Below are 19518 nucleotides of genomic sequence, written 5' to 3'. Positions count from 1 at the left end.
GGTTCAATAAATGATAGGAAGCAGAGACCTAATGGTAAATCAGACCGCCTGGATTCAAATTCTAGTGGCCATCATTTTCTAGCCATAATGCCTTTGGCAAGATAATTTAACCTCTGTAAGCCTTGGTTTCCTCATATGTAAAATGGGTGCACACACATGTATGTGTGTTAATACTACCTTCTTCACAGGGTTGTTGTGAGGATTAAGTAACCTAATTTATGAAGCATCTGAAGTGGTGTCTAGCACATAGTAGGTATGCTCATGGCATGTAAGCTGTTATCACTGCAGGAATCCTAGCTCTTTCATTATGTGATACTGAGAAAGTCACACCCTCTCTCTCCCAGCCTCAGTTTTTCCATCTGCATAGGAAGGTGGTTGTACTAGAATAGTCTTAAAGGGCTACTGTAGAATCCCACAGGCTAACACTAATAAGCAGCAACAATGTTGAACAGCACTTCTCCAATATTTTGATTTTTTTTTTTACAAATAGTTTATTGTCAAGTTGGTTTCCATATAACACCCAGTGCTCATCCCCACAAGTGCCCTCCCCCATGTCCATCTCCCCCCTCCTCTTTTTTTTTTACAGTAGGCTTCATTTCATGCCCAGCATGGAGCTCAATCAGGGGCTTGAACTCATGACCCTGAGATCAAGAGCTGGATGCTTAGGGGCACCTGGGTGGATTTGTCTTTTTCCTCTCTTTCTGCTCCCCACCTCCCCAACTGGTGCATGCTCTCTCTCTCTCTCAAAATAAATAAACTTTTAAAAAAGTCAGATGCTTAACCAACTGAGCCACCCAGGCGCACCTTGGCTGACGTTATTAACTCTGTGACACGAGATGCTGGGAATGTGTACAGGGTCCTGGTATGGGGCAGACACCCACCTACTACCCACCACCACTCAATTACCTTTCTCATTGACCTCTGCTGTCCAGTGGATATCCGAGTCATGTGTGAGCTGGGCCTGGAAGGGGGAGGTGTGGGGGGACAGGTCCTTGTCCGTGATGTTCAGCACTTGGGGCACAGGGCTTTGGTTGCAGATAATGATCTTTCGGGGCTCAGGGACAGGGCCATGGTCGTTGATGTCCATAAGTGTTAGCAGGAGGGTCCCCGTGCCAGTGGTGGGAGGGTTCCCTGTTGATAATTACACACAGCATCCCTTTTAGTATCTGCCCTTGGTTGGGGCGATTCCTATGACCTACCCAATCAGCCCAGAGAGGTTCCTGTTTACTGCTCAGCTGTAACTTTTCAAGAGCTTCTATGCACTGCCCTGGGCTCATCATAGAGCAAACCGGTGATAGTTAATCCATGGCAGTCATGCCATCTTTCTCATAGCAGACGTTCTCAGTGACCAGAGCTTTGTTACAGCCACTTCATCCATATGGCCACTACCAATCTACCACAAAGGGAAACCTACTGGCTGTCTCAGGACCAACGCAGTGCTTGCTGATGAGCTTTAGGGATGCTTCCCTTCACAGCCCTGCGGTGACCTCTGATCTGCCTCCAGGCTTGCTTCACTGTGTCAAGCAGCGATGTCAAATCACAGCCTAACCCCCATTCCTGCCATGGTATGACATCACTAACCATCATGGCGCTTTCCAGGCAGCCTGTTTCAATCAGTCACACGGCCAATTCTGGGCTTGGTGAACCACACACGTGGGTTGAAAGAAGTCATTCTCCTAACACTCAGGTCTTGGGGAAACCATAGCCAGCCAATCCTGGTCTCAGAAAGACTCCTCTGCAAGTCACCTTTGACCCTCCAGATTGGTTTGCTGACATCCTTCCCTGACACTGTGGAGGGGATGAGCTGTCATGGGCTCCAAAGGTACCCAAGTGGAGGGACCAGGAGGAAGCTCTCACCATCATCTGTGGCCAAGACCATGACTTCGTAGATGTTGTTTTTCACAAACCGTTCATCCTCACGGTCTAAGACCCCTGTGGCAGTGACCTGTCCGCTGTCTGGGTCCATCGCTAGCCACCCTGCTGGGTCTCTCAGGATGTGGTAGCTGAGTGGAAAAGTTGAGAAGAATCACATCCATAATACTTAGAATTCTTGTTGTCCTTCAAAACCTACTCATTCCAACTGGCAGGTGGGGTTATGGGTATGGGGGCTCCTAAGCAAGATCACATGAACAATGCATCTCACCCCTAAATGGGAGCCTGAGCAGCAGATAGAGGGCGCAGCAGGGACGCATGAGAGAGAGTGGGAATACCTGCCCCCTAGACCTCAGCCTTGGGGAGAGTAGGAAGGCAAGGCCCCGTGCAGGGGTGATGTTCAAAATATTTAGCAATCTTTCTGGTAATGAGACCAAATTCAGCCATAATAAATAACCCGTCTAGTACTACTAATGCTGTTGGATGCATCTGAGCCCAGCTCTTGTGTACCTGATCTTCTGATTCCCCCTGTCAGGGTCCTGTGCAGTGTAGGTACAGACAGACTCCCCGACAGAGATACCCTCCTGGACCTCGATGACTTTGGAGGGTGGGACAAACACAGGTGCCTCATTCACATCCTCCACATGGACCACGACGGTGGCCGTGGAGGTTGGGAGCTTCACCACAAAGGGAGCCTCATTGGTCACTTCAATGTACAGTGTGTGCTGGTTTTTGGCCTCGAAATCCAAGCCCTGAGGAAGAAGAAGAAAGAGAACCTGAGCTGTGAATTTGTGAGGAGGCCCCATGCAGTGCTTTGAGGTCAGAAGGAAAGGGCCCACGGTGAGGGGCTCAAGGCTCCCAGGAACAACAACGCTACCCTTTCCATAAAGCCTCCTGTACTTTGGGTGGACAGCCAGTGGGGTCTCTCAGAGCACCCCTAGACCAGTAAGCTCTACAAGTGGTTCCCAATGGGGTGGTGGCCCCCAAGGGGGCGTCACAGAAAGTTGGGAAGGCCTTTCTGGTTATCATAATGATTGGGGATGCCTCTGGCATTTATAGGCTGGGGCAGGGACACAAAGAACTGTCCCACAGGCCGTGACTTGCCAATACCCCCTTGGACATTCATGTATTCGTGGGTGTGAAAAATCTGTTTATAATTACAGTCTAGAACACATTTTACATATAAACTAAGTTTTTGGTGTGGTTTTAATATATATGGACTTTTCTAGGAATGCAATCTTCTGAGGGGAGCTTATAATTTGATTTGTTCAGACCCTTCCCAAAAGCAGTTTATCTGCTGTCCTGTAAGACTCCAGTATGACTTGTGGTGTGTATGAGCCACCAGAGTGACACACATAACTCGCTACAGGCGGATGAGTCTACAAAGAGATACAACTGACCACTTCATTATATGTTCTAGTATGTTCCCAAAAGTCTACATACAGGAATAGCTTATTATCAGTAACTTTTCCTGTAAAATTCTTCTTTATTTCACAGTTGGGGCAATCTATTTTTCTAGAAATTATGTAAGTTAGGTAAGTTTCATTACAAATGAAATTCATTTCACAATGTAAAAAGGGCATTACAAAGTTTTTGCTGAAAGAAGGGGATAGTTTTTAAAGTATTATATAAACCTCTGCTTCTCAAACTAGGCTCTTCTAAAAGCATCAATTTTTTTCAAAGCCTTTTTGAGAGGCAACCATCTCTCCAACTACTAAATAACATAAAACATTTTACTATGCAAAAACCTAGACATGTATTATGGATTAAATGCAAAATCTGCAAGCATTCCAATAAAACAGAGCCCCTGTGTGTAAGACTGATTAGAGACAGCCGCTGGACATCAGATCACCAGGATCTGGCAGGAGGGCCTCTGGTAGATCTAGGAGGAGGATCTGCCTTAATCACAACAGTGACTTTCACCTGTTTTATGAATGGAGTCACTGGGTGAGACTTAGTTTGCACAAAGCAATACACTGACACAAGAGGGATGGTAAAGGGTGAGAAGCCACCGGCCTGGTGCACTCCCTAGTTGAATGGTTCAAAGTAGGAGTCCCAAGGCAGATGATGCCTCCTTCTCCTGGAGGCTACAGACCTGACTGCCCCAGGTGTGGCCCCTGTCTAAAGCCCAAACAGACTCACCTTCCTGGTTGTCAGAATGCCCTGGTTGCTCTTGGGGTCGGTAGTGATGGTAAAATGATCCCCATCGTCACCTTCCAAAATGCGGTAGGTGGCATGCCATGCCGGTGAGCTGGGGGCATCCAAATCAGTCACCATCAGCCTCTGCACCTCATGGCCCACCGCGTTCTCTGGCACTTGGGCCTCGTACTGGTGGTGTGGGGAGCACAGCACAGTTAGAGCAGAGACTGATCACCCTGAGACTGTTCCTCTCTTCCCCAGCTACGGATCCTCCACGTAATTCTGCGGGAGCTGCCTGCCGCTCAGTCTCTCTGGGACCACCCAACCCCCATACCAGTGTTTCAGGGCACACACAGATGCAGAATGTCCCAGCTTCTGGGACAGACCACAGGGATGTTGGGCCTGCTTTTCCTACATCCAGGGGCCTAATGCTCCAGTAATCTCACTTGTCTGGGCACCCTAAACCCTGCCATGTGTAGCCACCCATCTAGCTGAGATCAGAAAAGTATGAAGAAGGTGGCAAGAAGGACTAAGGTGCCTGATTGCTTTACGGCACTGACCAGGAACTTTTTTTGGAAGTTCTGGAATAAGTGGCAAACACTGGGACCTTAGCTGCTCAGAACACATTTTTAATCAAGTCTAAAATAATATTCAGTAGCCAGAGTTATCTAAAGATGGAAGGGGGGTGGGTGTCATCCTGACTGGTACTGAGTCCTCTGTTGCTGGAGGTATACAAAGCATTCACTGGGCGAAGGTGGACAGGTACAGGTGTGAGACAAATTATAAGTTTTCATATCAACATGGGTTTTTTTCCTTTCTTCCCTCCTTCCTTCCTTCTTCCATTCTCTCTGTCCCTCCCTCTCTCTTTGTAAAGTAACCTCTACCTCTAATGTGGGGCTCACACTGATGATACCAAGATCAAGAGCCACATGCTCCCCTGACTGAGCCAGCCTGGGGCCCCTCAACAAGGATTCTCATATTGACCACTTACGTACCAGGGATTGTGTTATGAACTGTACATAGATTATGTCATTCAAAACTCAGAACAATGCAGCAGGTATTACTATAGTCTCCATTTCACAGATTAGGAAATGGGGCACAAAGAGGTGAGGTCGTTTTTCTCCAGGCCCACATCTAGTAAGTTGTGGGACAGGACTGGAAGCAATGTGGGCTGTTTCCAGAGTTTCATGAGAAAGGAAAACCTGAGGGATGTCTAAGTGGCTCTGTAAGTGAAGTGGCCGACTCTTGATTTTGCCTTGGGTCATGATCTCACGGTTCAGGAGTCTGAGCCCTGCATGGGGCTCTGCACTGACCATGTGGAACCTGCTTGGGATTCTCTCTCTCTGCCCCTCCCCTACTTGTGCACGCATTCTCTATCTTTCTCTTAAAATAAACAAACTTAGAAAAGAAAGGAAACCTCAGTCCCTCATCATAGGATGAGGAAAGATGGACTGAGATGACATTTACCTTCTGAGGGTCAAACACAGGAGCATTGTCATTGGCATCGAGGATTTCCACTATGGCCACTGCTGTGGTGGTAGAACCATCGCCATCCATGTCTGTTGCCTGGATGGTCAGTGTGTACTCAGGGACTCTCTGGGGAGGAAAGCAAAGTTCAGGCCGAGGGGTCCCTCAGCCTGGGCTCGCAGAGGCACAGCCCTGGATGTATGTGGAGGAAGGGGAATGTTTATCTTCATCACAGGGCTCTCTTGAATCCCTGCCCCACTGCTCACCCACCGCAGAAAAGAACAGAGGCAAAGGGTGGAGGAGGAGGGGAAACGCAGAACCAAAGTGTTCTCCTGGGCCAATTTCGAGGTGGAGCCTGGGCATTGCCCCCTGACCCCGGGTTGATACAGAATGGGAGCTTTGCGTGGGGATTTGGGTGAAGGTATTAATTAGGAAACAGTAGGCGACTCCAATAGCCATGGAGCTAATTCTACTTTGTAGCACACAAGGGACAAATCTGGGCAATGCATGCTAAGTGAGCCATTCCTAGAGGAAATGAGAAAACCTATAGAAAATATCAAACACTTGCATTTTACAGCTGCCTCCTCAGCCTTAACGAGATCACTTGGCAGCATGCCAGTGGCCCAAGAGAGCGGTGGACCATCAACATAGGAACACAGCAGCAGCCCTTCCCCGCGGACTTGGATTCTCACTGCTCTGTCTTGGCCTTTGGGGGCGTGGCTTCTGCTCTTGAATGCCAGACCACAGCCTGAGCAAGCCTGGGTAGGCGGCACTTTCCCTAAAGGCCACTCACCTCACGGTCCAGGCCACTGGAGATGACACTAATGGTACCCGTGCTCCGGTGGACAGTGAACATGAGGTCATGCGGGTCCTTTGGCTCTTGGCTATGGATGGAGTAAGCAACCACCCCATTGTAGGTGTTGATGGCATCGTCCTCATCTGTGGCTGTCACCTGCATCACAGAAGTGCCTAAAGGGGAGAAGGAATGAGTGAGCACCCTTCTCTGCCAGCCCCGATTCCAGCCTTGCCTACTTCTGGAACTCTGAGCAGCTCCACCCTGCTTATCAGCTTGGACCCAAAATCCACTTTGCGGCTGACTGCTAGGTGGTGTCCATTTTCCTTTCTCTGCTTCCTTCTTAGAAATAAAATCCTCATAATCATTTTAAGCTGAGCACATGGCCTGCCTGGAACAAAGATTATGTCCCATCCCTTCTTGTAGCTAGCTGTGGCCTTGAGACTAAACTCTGACAAATGGGATATATGACTTTGGGGTCAGTGTTTTTCTGAGTGTGGGGCATATTCTTCCCATCCCTTCCCTCCTTCCAGGTGTAATGGCTGGAGCTCCAGCAGCAACCATGAGGTAATATTGCAAACAAAGCCCAAAGATCAGAGCAAAGAGAGAGAAGGAGCCTAGGGCTCCCACACTGCAAAGCACCATTCTAGTTTTGATTGCCCACCTCTAGACTTCCTGAATATAAAGAGAAAATAAGGTTCCATCTCATTTAAGGTACTCTTTTTCTTTGGGAGATTTCTGTATTGGCAGCCTAACCAATTCATACTTCTGGAATTCTCCACAACTCAGAGAGGAAGAAGAGGAGAACCCCTCCCCACTAGCATCGGTCTTTGAGGTCATTATGTGTTATATCTAATCTTCACAATTCTTTACGAGTAATATAACTCCCATTTGCAGATGTGAAGATTGAGGCTCAGAGGTCAAGAACTTGCCCAGGGTCACAGCAAAAGAGGTCACATGTTAAGAGGCAAATCAAGATTCAAACCTAGATCTTTGTAACTCTAAAGCTGGTGGTTCCCAAACCTGAAGCTTCTGGGAAACTTTCAAATATACAGATTGCAAAACTGTATATTTAAGATCATCCTCATTTAGGGATCTTGGGAGGGAGGAGGGGGATCTGAATTTTTAAAGATTTTTTGTTTTTAAATTTTTAATTTTTTTTAAAGAGAGAATGTGTGTGCAAGTAGGGGAGTGTGTCAGGGAAGAGGGAGAGGGAAAGGGAGAGGGAGAGGGAGAGGGAGAGGGAGAGGCAGAGGGAGAGGCAGAGGGAGAGGCAGAGGGAGAGGCAGAGGGAGAGGGAGGCTTAAGCAGAATCCACGCTCACCTGCAGACAGGCCTCAATCCCACACCTTGAGATCATGACCTGAGCTGAAATCAAGAGTCGGATGCCCAACTACTCAGCCACCTGAGCAGCCCGGGAATCTGAATTTTTAAGAGTATCCCAGGTTATCTGATGCACAGCCAAGGAAATCAGATATGGAGGGTTTTTCCAGCCTTTGAGGGTCTGAGCTGACCTCCAGATGGTCCTAAAAGTTGTCCCAAGGCTATGTCTTGGTCCAACAGACCTCTCTAGCTGTCCCCTCCCCAATCCTCTTACCGGGTAGTACCCCTTCCAAAACGCTCCCTCTGAAAACATCCTGGGTGAACTTGGGCTTGTGGTCGTTCTGGTCGGTTACAATGATGGAGATGTTCATGGGGTCTTCCACCGAGGCACCGTTCTCTGATACAGCGTGGCCAAAGAGCTGCAGGTGCACAGGTCCAGGGTCAGCCTGGCCCACCCTCCCCACCTGGCCATGGGCCCTGTTTCTTATTGGATGCTCCAGGTTACCTACCTCATACTTTGCAATCTTCTCCCGGTCCAGTGGCTTATTTAACAACAACCAGCCTGTTTCCTTCTCTATGGTGAAGACACCCTCGGGGGGACTGTCTGCTCCAGGCCCTGTGATGCTGTAGAAAATCTTGGTGCCTCTGTCCTTATTAGATTTGAGCTGGAAGCACAAGAAAATAGCAGCTGACAAAGTGACAAATCCCTCACAAGTGCAACAAAAGTGGGGAGGGGTGAAGCAATGGTGCCTTGTCAGAAACTATTCCCGGTACAGAGGCTTTCAGGAGCAAGAAACCTTATAGTCAGGGCTGTGGATGAGAGTCTCTGAAGCCACCAGTGACTCCCTGGGAGAAAGCACAGTCATACCTGATTCAGCTTCTGGGGGAAGGGACCCTTGCCGTTTTCAGGGACAGATATCGGTGGAACCACCCATTCTCTCTTGCGTCTTCGCAAGATATGGTTGGATGGGAAGATCTTTGATGCTTTCCTCTCCTGCAAGGAGAGAAGACCCCTTAACTCAGACACGCAAACAGCTGGAAGATACTCAACATCCTCTCACTTACAAAAGTTAAGGGTTAGAAGATCTAAATAGGTTTATTGCAAAAAGACACATTGAAAAGAATCCTAAGTATTTATTTATAGAGAACCAATTAAATACACTAGAATATATCTATCTAGTGGAATTGCTATACAGCTCTAAAAATTAGGAATGAATAAAAAAGAACAAGGTATACTAAACTACAGTATAGTTTAGTATTTTATTTAACTTAGAAAATTACTATGTACCAACTTTTGTGTAAAAATGTAGGAAAATAAGTCCATGTATTAATAGTGGCTTATATATAAACAAAACCTATTTTTAAATGCAGAAAGAAGGTGCATACATGTGAATAGTATACGTTTTGCATAAAAAAGAGAAGGAAAAAGAGTATTTTTATATCTGTAAATACATAAAATGCATAATAGGTATGTAATATAAATAAATATAGAATATATAAATAAACTTCAGAATGAAAAAAACTGGTAACAGTGGTTATCTGTGTATTCTCCTGGAAAGGACATTAGGTAGGTGCAGAGAAACAAACGGAGTTTATTCACTGTGTAACTTTTTAATATTTTAAAATTGTTGAACTATGTGGACATATTAGCTATTCAAAAAATTAAAAGAAACAGAGAAATGTGGCCGAGTGCCTCAGGTTTGTCTTCCTAGAGGCTCATGGGATTGGTAGCCTTGTGTTGGAATCACCTTCCCTTGGGGTTTAGCAAGATGATAGGGGAAAGAAGAAAAGGGTGGTGGGAAAGAGAATGGGGGTTACAAAGGGCACTGGGCCATTGCTCACAAGGCAGTTCTTTGCCCCACTGGCCTGACTCTCTGGTGCCCCTAGTGGAAGGGTGTAGGCATTACCCTGCTTAGATCAGTAGCCATGCCCATAGGTGTGGGAAAACTGAGGGTGTCTTCTGAAATGGTAACATGGTTCATAACCCAGCAACCTCCAACTCCTGGCCAACGGCAAACTGGGCATGCATAGAGAATATCTTTCTTCCACCTGGCAGGTGCACATGGTGTTTTACCTGGACTGTTCTAGCATTCAGCACAGCAAAGTCACCATCAGTGCTAAGCAGGGCTGACTCTTGCCCAGGGCAGTCGACAAAAATCACTGTGGGGAAGAGAGAAGCAGAGTATTAGGAAGAAGGGGGCTTCTGCTACCCTAGTGAAAGACAGTAGCCCCCTGACTGGATCAAAGATGGTTTCAAGCCTCTGGAGGAGACCTGGCTTTGGTCTCCACTGTAATCAAATATGAGTTCCAGATGGGGATTCCAAATTCGGCCTCAAGAAGGAGGACCACATTGCGGTTTGTGGGCCAAGCTCCTTTCTTTGTTCATGAGACCAAAGAATCAAGATCATACGCATTCAGCAACATCAGCCCCAGACGGCCTCATAAGACATAGGGTTGACCGAAGGTCATGGTTGGAGGCAAGAGATACTCAGCATTTCAGAAGACCATGAGTCCACCTACATGCAATATTCATCCTGCTACCCACACAGATCATTCTGGACAATCTCTAGCTGTTTCAGTTTGTCATGTTCCCTCTGAATTCCCCCTGCTTAGCCACCTTTTAAATAAGCACTCTGAGGTGATAACTACCATTCACTAAGCCAGAGACTGGGCCCATTTCATCCTTACAACTGCTTAACTAAGGTAGGTATTAGCTCCTTTTCAAAGATAAGAAAACTGAAGTTCAGAAGCCATATCAGCCCATCTTCAAAGCATTCACTAGAGAGTACTTAACAACCAATGTTCTTACCCACCCTTCCTTGTGGCCAAAGCATGAAAAGAGGGTGCCTGCTGAGGGCACACCTGGGCCCAGACACCAGTCTGTATCGTTTTCCGAGGCTGCAATACAAAGACCACAGGGACAGTGCTGTGCCACAGAGATGTCCGCATGAGGCCACCCAACTGTCCTTTTTTCAAAAATTGTCCTTTAGTTGCAGATGATGATGACTGTTGTTTTTTCTGACTGCCTTCACCACTCCCTCCCTCACTTTTTAAATTTATATTTATTTTGAGAGAGAGAAAGAGAAAGAGAGAGAGAAGAAGAGAGAGAATCTCAAGGAGGCTTGTACTATAAGCAGAGAGCTCAATGTGGGGCTTGAACTCACAAACTATTAGATCAAGGCCTAAACCAAAACAAAGTGTTAGTTGTTAAACCACTGAGTTACCTATGATGACTGTTTTAAAAAAAATCCTTCCCTGGGTCGCCTGGGTTGCTCAGTCGGTTAAGCCTCTGATTTTGGCTCAGGTCATGATCTCACGGTTCTTGAGTTTGAGCCCTGCAACAGGCTTTATGCTAACAGCTCAGAGCCTGCATTCAGATCTTCTGTCCTCTTCTCTCTCTGCCCCTCTTCCACCCATTCTCTCCGTCTCTTTCTCTCTCCCTCTCTCTCTTCATTGGGGCACCTGGCTCTGTCAGGCTTATTCTGTAGAACACGTAGAAACTTCATCTCAGGGTTGTGATTTCGAGCCCCACATTGGCTGTAGAGATTCCTTTTAAAAAAATCTTTAAAAAATTTTTTTAAATGTTTATTTCAGAAAGAGAGAGAGAGAGCGCATGAGAAGGGGAGGGTCAGAGAGAGAGGAAGTCACAAAATCTGAAGACCAGGCTCCAGGCTCCGAGCTGTCAGCACAAGTCTGACACAGGGCTCAAACTCATGAACTGTGAAATCTTGACCTGAGCCAAAGCCGAATGCTCAATGAGTGAGCCACCCCGGGGAACCCCCCAAAAAAAATATTTAAAAAAATTTGGGGTGCCTGGCTGACTCAGTCAGTAGAGCACGTGACTCTTGATTTTGGGCCATGGTTGAACATGTGGGGGTAGAGATTACTACATTTGAGGTAGGGATTACTTAAATAAGATCTTTTTAAAAATCCTTCCATAAAATAAGAAAGGGTAACAGATGAGTTTAACTACAAAAGTAATGTGAACACAACATATTCAAATAGTATATAATATAAAAAAGAATTCTAAATTATAAGTATCCAGAATATAAAAACTCCTAAAACTCAACATCAATAAACATTCCAAATTTAAAAAAAAGAAACAAAGAAAGAAAAGAAAAAGGGGGGACAAAGCATAAGAGACTCTTAAATACAGAGAACAAACTGAGGGTTGCTGAGGGGTTGTGGGTGGGGGGATGGACTAAATGGGTGAGGGGCATTAGTGGGGACACTTGGGATGAGCACTGGGTGTTATACACAGGGGATGAATCACTGGAATCTACTCATGAAATCATTATAGCACTATATGCTAACTAACTTGGAGGTAAATTAAAAAATTAATAAGTGGATAAATTAAAAAGATAAAAGAAAAAGCAAAGGATCTGAAAAGATCTTGGGCTAAAGAAGATATACAAACAGCAAATAAGCATATGACAAGATGCTCAGTGTCACTAATCATTGGGAAAATGCAAATCAGAATGACACTGTGGTACCACTTCACACCTAGGAAAACGATTTTATTTTATCAAAAATTTTTTTTCATGTTCTATTTTTGAAAGAGAGAGTGCAAGCAGGGGAGGGACAGAGAGAGACCAATATGGGCTCAAACCTACCAACGGTGAGTTTATGATCTGAGCTGAAGTTGGACCCCCAACTGACTGAGCCACCCAGGCGCCTCTAGGAAAACTACTTTTTTTTTTTTTTTTAAAATAACAAGGGCGCCTGGCTGGCTCAGTTGGTGAAGCGTCCTATTTCAGCTCAGGTCACGATCTCACGGTTCATGGGTTCGAGCCCTGCATCGGGTTCTGTGCTGACAGCTCAGAGCCTGGAGCCTGTCTTCGGATTCTGTGTCTCTCTCTCCTTCTGACCCTCTCCTGCTCATGCTGTCTCTATCTCTCTCTCAAAAATAAAACATTAAAAAATTTTTTAAAAAAATAAATAAAAGAAAAATAACAAGTGCTGGCAAGGTGGGAAGAAAATGGAACCCTCCTGTATTGGGAATGTGAAACGGTGTGAAAAAGTTTGGTGGTTCCTCACAAGGTAAACAGAATGACCGTACGATCCAGCAGTTCTACTTCCAGAAGTAAAAGCAGGAACGCACATATAAACTTGTACACTGATTTTCACGGCATCATTTTTCACAATAGCTGAAAGGTGCAAACCACCCAAGACTCCATCAAAATATGAAGAGATAAACAAAATGTGTTATATACATGCAGTGGAATGCTATTCAACTCTGAAAGGTAATACAGTTCTGACACATGCTACAATATGGATGAACCTCACCAACATTAAGCCGGGTGCAATAAGCCAGTCACAAAAGGACAAATACTGTAGGATTCCGTGTATTTGAAGTACCCAGAATAATTAATAGAGATAGAAAATAGAATAGAGGTTACCAGGGGCTGGAGAGACAAGCAAACGGGGAGTTACTGTTCAACGGGTACAGAGTTTTTATTGGAGATAATGAAAAAGTCCTGGAGCTGGATTATGATGCCAGTTGCACAACACTGTGAATGTGCTTGAATGCCACTGAGCTATTTACTTTAAAATGGTTAAAACGGCCAATTTTAGGTCATGGATAGTTTACCTCAATAAGAAAAAACAGCTGAAGTCTGATGTGGGAGTGTAAAACGGAACAGTCATTTTGGAGAATTGTTGGGTGGTATTTACTGAAGCTAAATCTACACATTCCCCAGACCCAGCAATTCCCTTTTGCGGTAGAGACCCAACAAAAATACATTCACCGGAAGGTATGTGTTACAATGTTCACAGCAGCAGTTTCTAATAGTGAAAAACTGGAAACAGCCCAAAGATCCATCAGGGGAAAACAGACACAAACACCACAGTATATTCACATAATGAAATCAACCACAAGGACCGACAGCAACATGGGTGAATCTCACAAACATAAAGGCTGAATGACAGAGGCAAGATATAAGAGAGGACATAGGTATGATCACATTGACATGAGGTTCAAAAACAGGCACAAGCAACCTAGGTGAAAGAAGTTAAGACATTGGTCATCTTTTGGAGTGAGGGGTCAGTGAATGGAAGGGAAAAGAGGGGAGACTTAAAGGTATAGAGAGTTGCCTCCAACTCCCAGAGCCCGGTACAAGCTCCCTAGAACCCAAGAGCCCACAGAGAGAGGCAGGACCCAATTGGGGAAGGCTGGAATGTGCCTGTGACAAAGAGAGAAGAGGTTTAAAAATCAGACTGTCCCATTGGCAGTACCCCTACTGAGGAGTGGGGCTGTAAGAAATGCTTGGCCAGTAGGAGGAGAAAGTGGGATCTAGGCCTGAGTCGGCTCCAGAGGGCCATGGAAACCACCACACTCTCAGGTCACCTTTCAGGATGATCCTGACCTTTGCCTCCTACACACAGCTCAGTAGTCTCATCATCTGAGGAATTTGCTCTAGGGCTAAAATGACCAGGAATGAGATGTGGCAAAGGTTAAATCACCTTAACACAGAGCAACAGTTAAATAATCCATGGAGTGCTTACTCTATGGATTATTTCTCCAACTACGCAAAATGGTATTTATAGTAGAGTTTTTAAGTTATCTAGGAAGTGCTTACATTATAAAATGAAACACAGTAAGCAGAATGTAGAAAAACCTATATAATATATGCAACTATGCACATTTTAGAAGTTTGGAAGGGGACACCTATGTGGCTCAGTCAGTTAAGTCTCCAACTTTGGCTCACGTCACGATCTCACAGTTCATGAGTTCGAGCTCCTTATCAGGCTCTCTGCTGTCAGTGCAGAGCCTGCTTCAGATCCTGACTCCCTCTCTCTCTGCCCCTCCCCCAATCACACTCTCACAAACATTAAAATTTTTTAATTAAAAATTTTTAAATGTTTTATTTATTTCTGAGACAGAGAGAGACAGCGTGAGCAGGGGAGGGTCAGAAAGAGAGGGAGATACCGAATCTGAAACAGTCTTCAGGCTCTGAGCTGGCAGTCAGCACAGAGCCTGACATGGGGCTCAAACCCACAAATATGAGATCATGACCTGAGACGAAGTCGGACGCTTAACCGACTGAGCCACCCAGGTGCCCCCATTAATATTTTTTAAAATAATAAATTAAATTAGATACTGGAAGGAGGGGCACCTGACTGACTCATTCGGTAGAGTATGTGACTTTTTTTAAAAACCTTATTTATTTTTGAGAAAGAGACACAGAGTGTGAGTGGGAGAGGGGCAGAGAGAGAGGGAGACACAGAATCTGAAGCAGGCTCTAGGCTCAAACTCACCAACCCTGGGATCATGACCTGCGCCCAAGCCCCACACTTAACCTGCTGAGCCACCCAGGTGCCCCAAGCATGTGACTCTTGATTTCAAGGTTGTGAGTTCAAGACCCTCGATGGGTGTAGAGATTACTTCAACAGTGTGACTATTGTCCTTATAGAGAGAATATGAACACAGATACAGAAAGAAGACCCTGTAAAGACACAGAGAAGATAGCCATCTACAACCTAGGGAGAGAGGCCTCAAACAAAACCAACCTGGCTGACACCTTACTTTTTGCTGTTTAAGTCCCTCAATCTGGGTTACTTTGTTACAGCAGCCCTAGCAAAAGAATACAACACACACCATTCTCAGGAATTAAGAATCCCCTTGCTTCTGAATTACTACTAACAGCTGACATTTAAATCTTTTTAAGATTTTAAGTAATCTCTACATCCAATGTGGGACTCAAACTCACAACCCTGAGATGAAGAATCTCATGCTCCACCAACAAAGTCAGCCAGGTGCCCCGATAGCTGACATTTAAATACTTTTTCTCATCTTAAGAGAAAAAAATGTGGAGCCTGACATGGGGTTTGATCCCACAACTCTGGGATCACCACCCGAGCCGAAATCAAGAGTCGGACGTTCAACCGAGCCACCCAGGCACCCCTTAAATATTTATTTAATCTTCACCAAGCACCCTATGAAGTAGATTTAATGTCCATTTTCTAGAATCGAAAACTGAGAGGTTAAATTAATTCACTAAAGTTACATAGCTAGGAAATAGAGGAGCTAGAAGTGGTACCCACGTCTGTCACAGCCTGGGTCATTTTCTTAACCACAAGGTTAATCTTTCTGATACACCCAACACTTAATATCTTTTCCCCACCTCCCATTACCTCTTCTTCTCCAACTACTGAAATAGCACACTTTGATTTTTGGATGCCCAATGAGGCAGTGTGAAGCTTGGAGAAAAGCACTAGACTTGGAGGAAGGAACAGTACTTCTTTTATAGGGTTGATGTGGGGACTGAATGAGAATACAAGGACTCTGCTGTTGATTCAGTTAATGGACACAGAGACCCCTGTAAGCATTGACATAACTTGCTTGGTGCTCCTGGGTAAGGCACTTTAATCCTGGGGTTCCCAGAATCAATTGTTTGCTGAAGCTTTGAGCCTGCGGCCAGGTTTCCCTTGGTTTGAAAGGAGAAATGCATGCTGTGTATTTAGAGAGTTATTCAAGAGTAGTATGGGGGCGCCTGGGTGGCTCAGTTGGTTAAGCATCTGACTCTTGATATTGGCTCAGGTCATGATCTCACAATATTGGGATCAAGCCCCATGTTGGGCTCTGTGCTGGCAGCATGGACTCTGCTTAGGATTCTCTCTCTCCCTCTCTCTCAAAATAAATAAACTTAAAAAAAAAAAAAAAAAAAAAAAGAGCAGTAAGACCAAACACACTTGGTCCATGATGTAATAAGAATTAAGAAAAGCTTGGGGTACCTGGGTGGCTTAGTCGGTTAAGTGTCTGCCTTTCGTTTAGGTCATGATCTCGCGGTTTGCAGGTTTGAGCCCCGCATCAGGCTCTGTGCTGACTGCCAGCTCAGAGCCTGGAGCCTATTTCAGAGTCTGTATCTCCCTCTCTCTCTGACCCTCCCCTGCTCACGCTGTCTCTCCTCTCTCTCTCTCCTAGAAATAAAAAATATTAAAAAAAAAAAAAAGAATTAAGAAAAGCTCAAAAGGAATGCCTAACACTCCTAAGGTGATTCAGCGCTCCTGCCAGGTGTGTTAAAGATGCACACAAAGATCCCACAAAACTGTCAGTTGGAAGTATCAATATGTTGATGCAAAAGTTGAAACAACTTATTAGGAATTTAGGTTTTCTTGGGGCACGTGGGTGGCTCAATTGGTTAAGCAGCCAACTTCAGCTCAGGTCATAATCTCGCAGTTTGTGGGTTCAAGCCCCACACTGGGCTCTGTGCTGACAGCTCAGAGCCCGGAGCCTGCTTTGAATTCTGTGACTCCCTCTCTCTGTCCCTCCCCTGCTCATACTCTGGTCTCAAAAATAAATAAATGTTAAAAAAAAAAAAATTCAAGAGGCGCCTGGGTGGCTCACTCAGTTAAGCGTCCAACTTTGGCTCAGGTCATGATTTCGCAGTTCTTGGGTTTGAGCCCCGCGTCGGGCTCCTTGCTAACAGCTGGCTCAGAGCTTAGAGCCTGACTCAGATTCTGTATCTCCTGCTCTCTCTGACCCTCCCCTACTCATGCTGTCTCTCTCTCAGAAATAAGTAAAACATTAAAAAAATTTTAAAACAAAGCCACGTTTAAAAATTTTTTTTTAATTTTTTAAAATAAAAAAAGGAATTTAGATTTTCTCATTTGGAAGATGGAAATTAGACTTTACAGAGCCATCTTGAACACCAAACTTAGGGCACCTGGGTGGTTCAGTCAGTTAAGCGACCAACTTCAGCTCAGGTCATCAAAGTTCATGAATTTGAGCCCTACACTGGGCTCTCTGCTGTCAGCACAGAGCCTGCTTTGGATCCTCTGTCTCCCTCTCTCTACCTCTCCCCAGTTTGCACTCTCTTAAATAAACATTTTAAATAAACATTTAAGATAAAAGCCTCAACTACAAATTTGTGAGCACCGAAAGCCTACATGGATTCTTATACCACATGAGAAGACTGAGGTTCAGAGCTGAGATGATAGCCCAAGGTTACAAAGCTAGTGAGCGGAAGTGGAGTTGGAATCTAGGCTAGTCAGATTTTACAGCCCTGTCCCTCTTGTTCATTCAAGAGGTAGCTGAGTGCTTCCTACGTGCTCAGTTTTCTTCTAGAAACTAGGGATGCATCAGGGAACAAGTTGTCCTCAAGTACTTTTATTTAAAAAAAAATTTTTTTTTACATGTTGGTTTATTTGAGAGAGCAAGAAAGAAAGCATCAGTGGGGGAAGGGGCAGAGACAGAGACAGAGAGAGACACAGAGACAGAGGCACAGAGACAGAGAGAGAGAAAATCCCAATCAGGCTCTATGCTATCAACGCAGAGCTAGACTCAGGGCTCAATCAAACAAACTATGAGATCCTGACCTAAGCTGAAATCAAGAGTTGGACACTTTACTGACTGAGCCATCCAGGTATCCCTCAAATACCTTTAAGTACAGGATACTGCTTCGTGTTCAAAATCACCTTTTTTCAACTATCTACCAAACTAATCAACGATGCACTGATTGTAATAGCAAAACTCCATACAATCCAAATGTCCATCAGTAACAGGTTAACTTTATGTTATAACAACATCTATACGAGAACACTATGCAGCAACAAAAAAGCTATAAATGATGAGGAATCTCCTGTGTATTGATATGGAAAGCTTTCTAAGATATACATTTAATTAAAAAAGATACAGATGAATAGTCTTTGCTAATTTGCTAACATTTGTATTTTTAATTGTGTTTGAAAACTACCTTTGGAAGGTGACCCCCAAACTGGGCTTATAGGTGGAAAAAGCAACAGGTAGGGAACAGCGATGAGATTTTGAATTGACCTGCATCAATCTATTAGTTATTCAAATGCTGTTTTAAAAAATTAAGTCACTTTTCACATTCATTTTTTAATGTTTATTTTTGATAGAGAGGGAGAGAGAGGGAGGGAGAGGGAGGGAGAGGGAGGGAGACGGGGAGGGAGACGGGGAGGGAGACGGGGAGGGAGACCCGAAATAGGCTCCAGGCTCTTGAGCTGTCATCACAGGGCCAGACGCAGGGCTTGAACTCATGGACTGTGAGATCATGACCCGAGACGAAGTCAGACACTTAACTGACTGAACCACCCAGGTACCACTTCCATTCATTAGAAGAAAAAAAATTATTAAAAAAAATGTTTTAATGTTTTTATTTATTTCTGAGAGAGAGAGACAGTGTAAGCAGGGAAGGGTCAGAGACAGAGATACAGAATCCGAAGCAGAATCCAGGCTCTGAGCTGGCAGCACAGAGCCCAACATGGGGCTTGAATCCACGATCTGTGAGATCATGGCCTGAGCTGAAATCGGACTCTTAACCAACTAAGCCACCCAGACGCCCCTTAAAGAAAATTTTTTTTGAGAGTGCACATGCTTGCACAAAAGGGGTAGGGTTGGGGAGGGGTGGGGACAGAGGATCCAGAGTGGCCTCTGCTCACAGCAGTGAGCCTGATGTGGGGCCTGAACTCATGAATCGTTGAGATCATGACCTAAGCCAAAGTCGGAGCTTAACCTACTGAGCCACCAAGACGCCCTACACTTTTCCTATTCTTCAAACAGCCTTCTTCCTAAGGTTAGGTCTTCAACTAGCAGAGGGCTGGCCAGTTAAGTCTGTCAGCTGTTCCCCTTTACCATAGTCTATGAGCGTTCCAATCCTCTCCTATCAGGTTATCCAACCAGTAGCTAATGGTCTCACTCCTCTAAAAGAAGCCTTAATCCCCCAAACTCTCAAAGGTGCCCTCTCACAGAAACCCTCTCCCTATTTTCTACAAAATCTGCCTTGCCCCCCAAAATGTACAATACACTTCAGTGTTTGCTGGCACATTTCCATTATCATATGGTTCCACATATTTATAGTTGGGCTGTTGTCTATTCTTAGAGGGGACAGTGCCAACAATCAAGGAGAAGTCAGCAGTCATGCACTCAGAGTGTATGTGCCTCCCACTCAGACTACATATTC

General features: G+C 45.1%; 1 protein-coding gene across 1 annotated transcript in view; it reads right to left on the bottom strand.

Moving 5' to 3' along the window:
• CDH3 (cadherin 3) overlaps positions 1–19518 on the bottom strand; it is a 45725-nt gene that overhangs the window by 9107 nt on the left and 17100 nt on the right. Inside the window, exons 3-12 of the mRNA XM_039223235.1 lie at positions 9669–9754; positions 8463–8588; positions 8104–8259; positions 7869–8013; positions 6272–6447; positions 5479–5607; positions 4015–4200; positions 2383–2624; positions 1858–2003; positions 907–1131 (exon numbers count right to left, since the gene is read on the bottom strand). Coding sequence (XP_039079166.1) covers positions 907–1131; positions 1858–2003; positions 2383–2624; positions 4015–4200; positions 5479–5607; positions 6272–6447; positions 7869–8013; positions 8104–8259; positions 8463–8588; positions 9669–9754 — 1617 coding nt within the window. The remainder of the gene's footprint in view (positions 1–906; positions 1132–1857; positions 2004–2382; positions 2625–4014; positions 4201–5478; positions 5608–6271; positions 6448–7868; positions 8014–8103; positions 8260–8462; positions 8589–9668; positions 9755–19518) is intronic.

Source organism: Hyaena hyaena, unplaced genomic scaffold, assembly GCF_003009895.1.
Source record: "Hyaena hyaena isolate Hyena2069 unplaced genomic scaffold, ASM300989v1 scaffold_18, whole genome shotgun sequence".
In the NCBI taxonomy this organism is placed as follows: Eukaryota; Metazoa; Chordata; class Mammalia; order Carnivora; family Hyaenidae; genus Hyaena; species Hyaena hyaena.
This window is presented reverse-complemented; position numbering and strand designations above follow the sequence as displayed.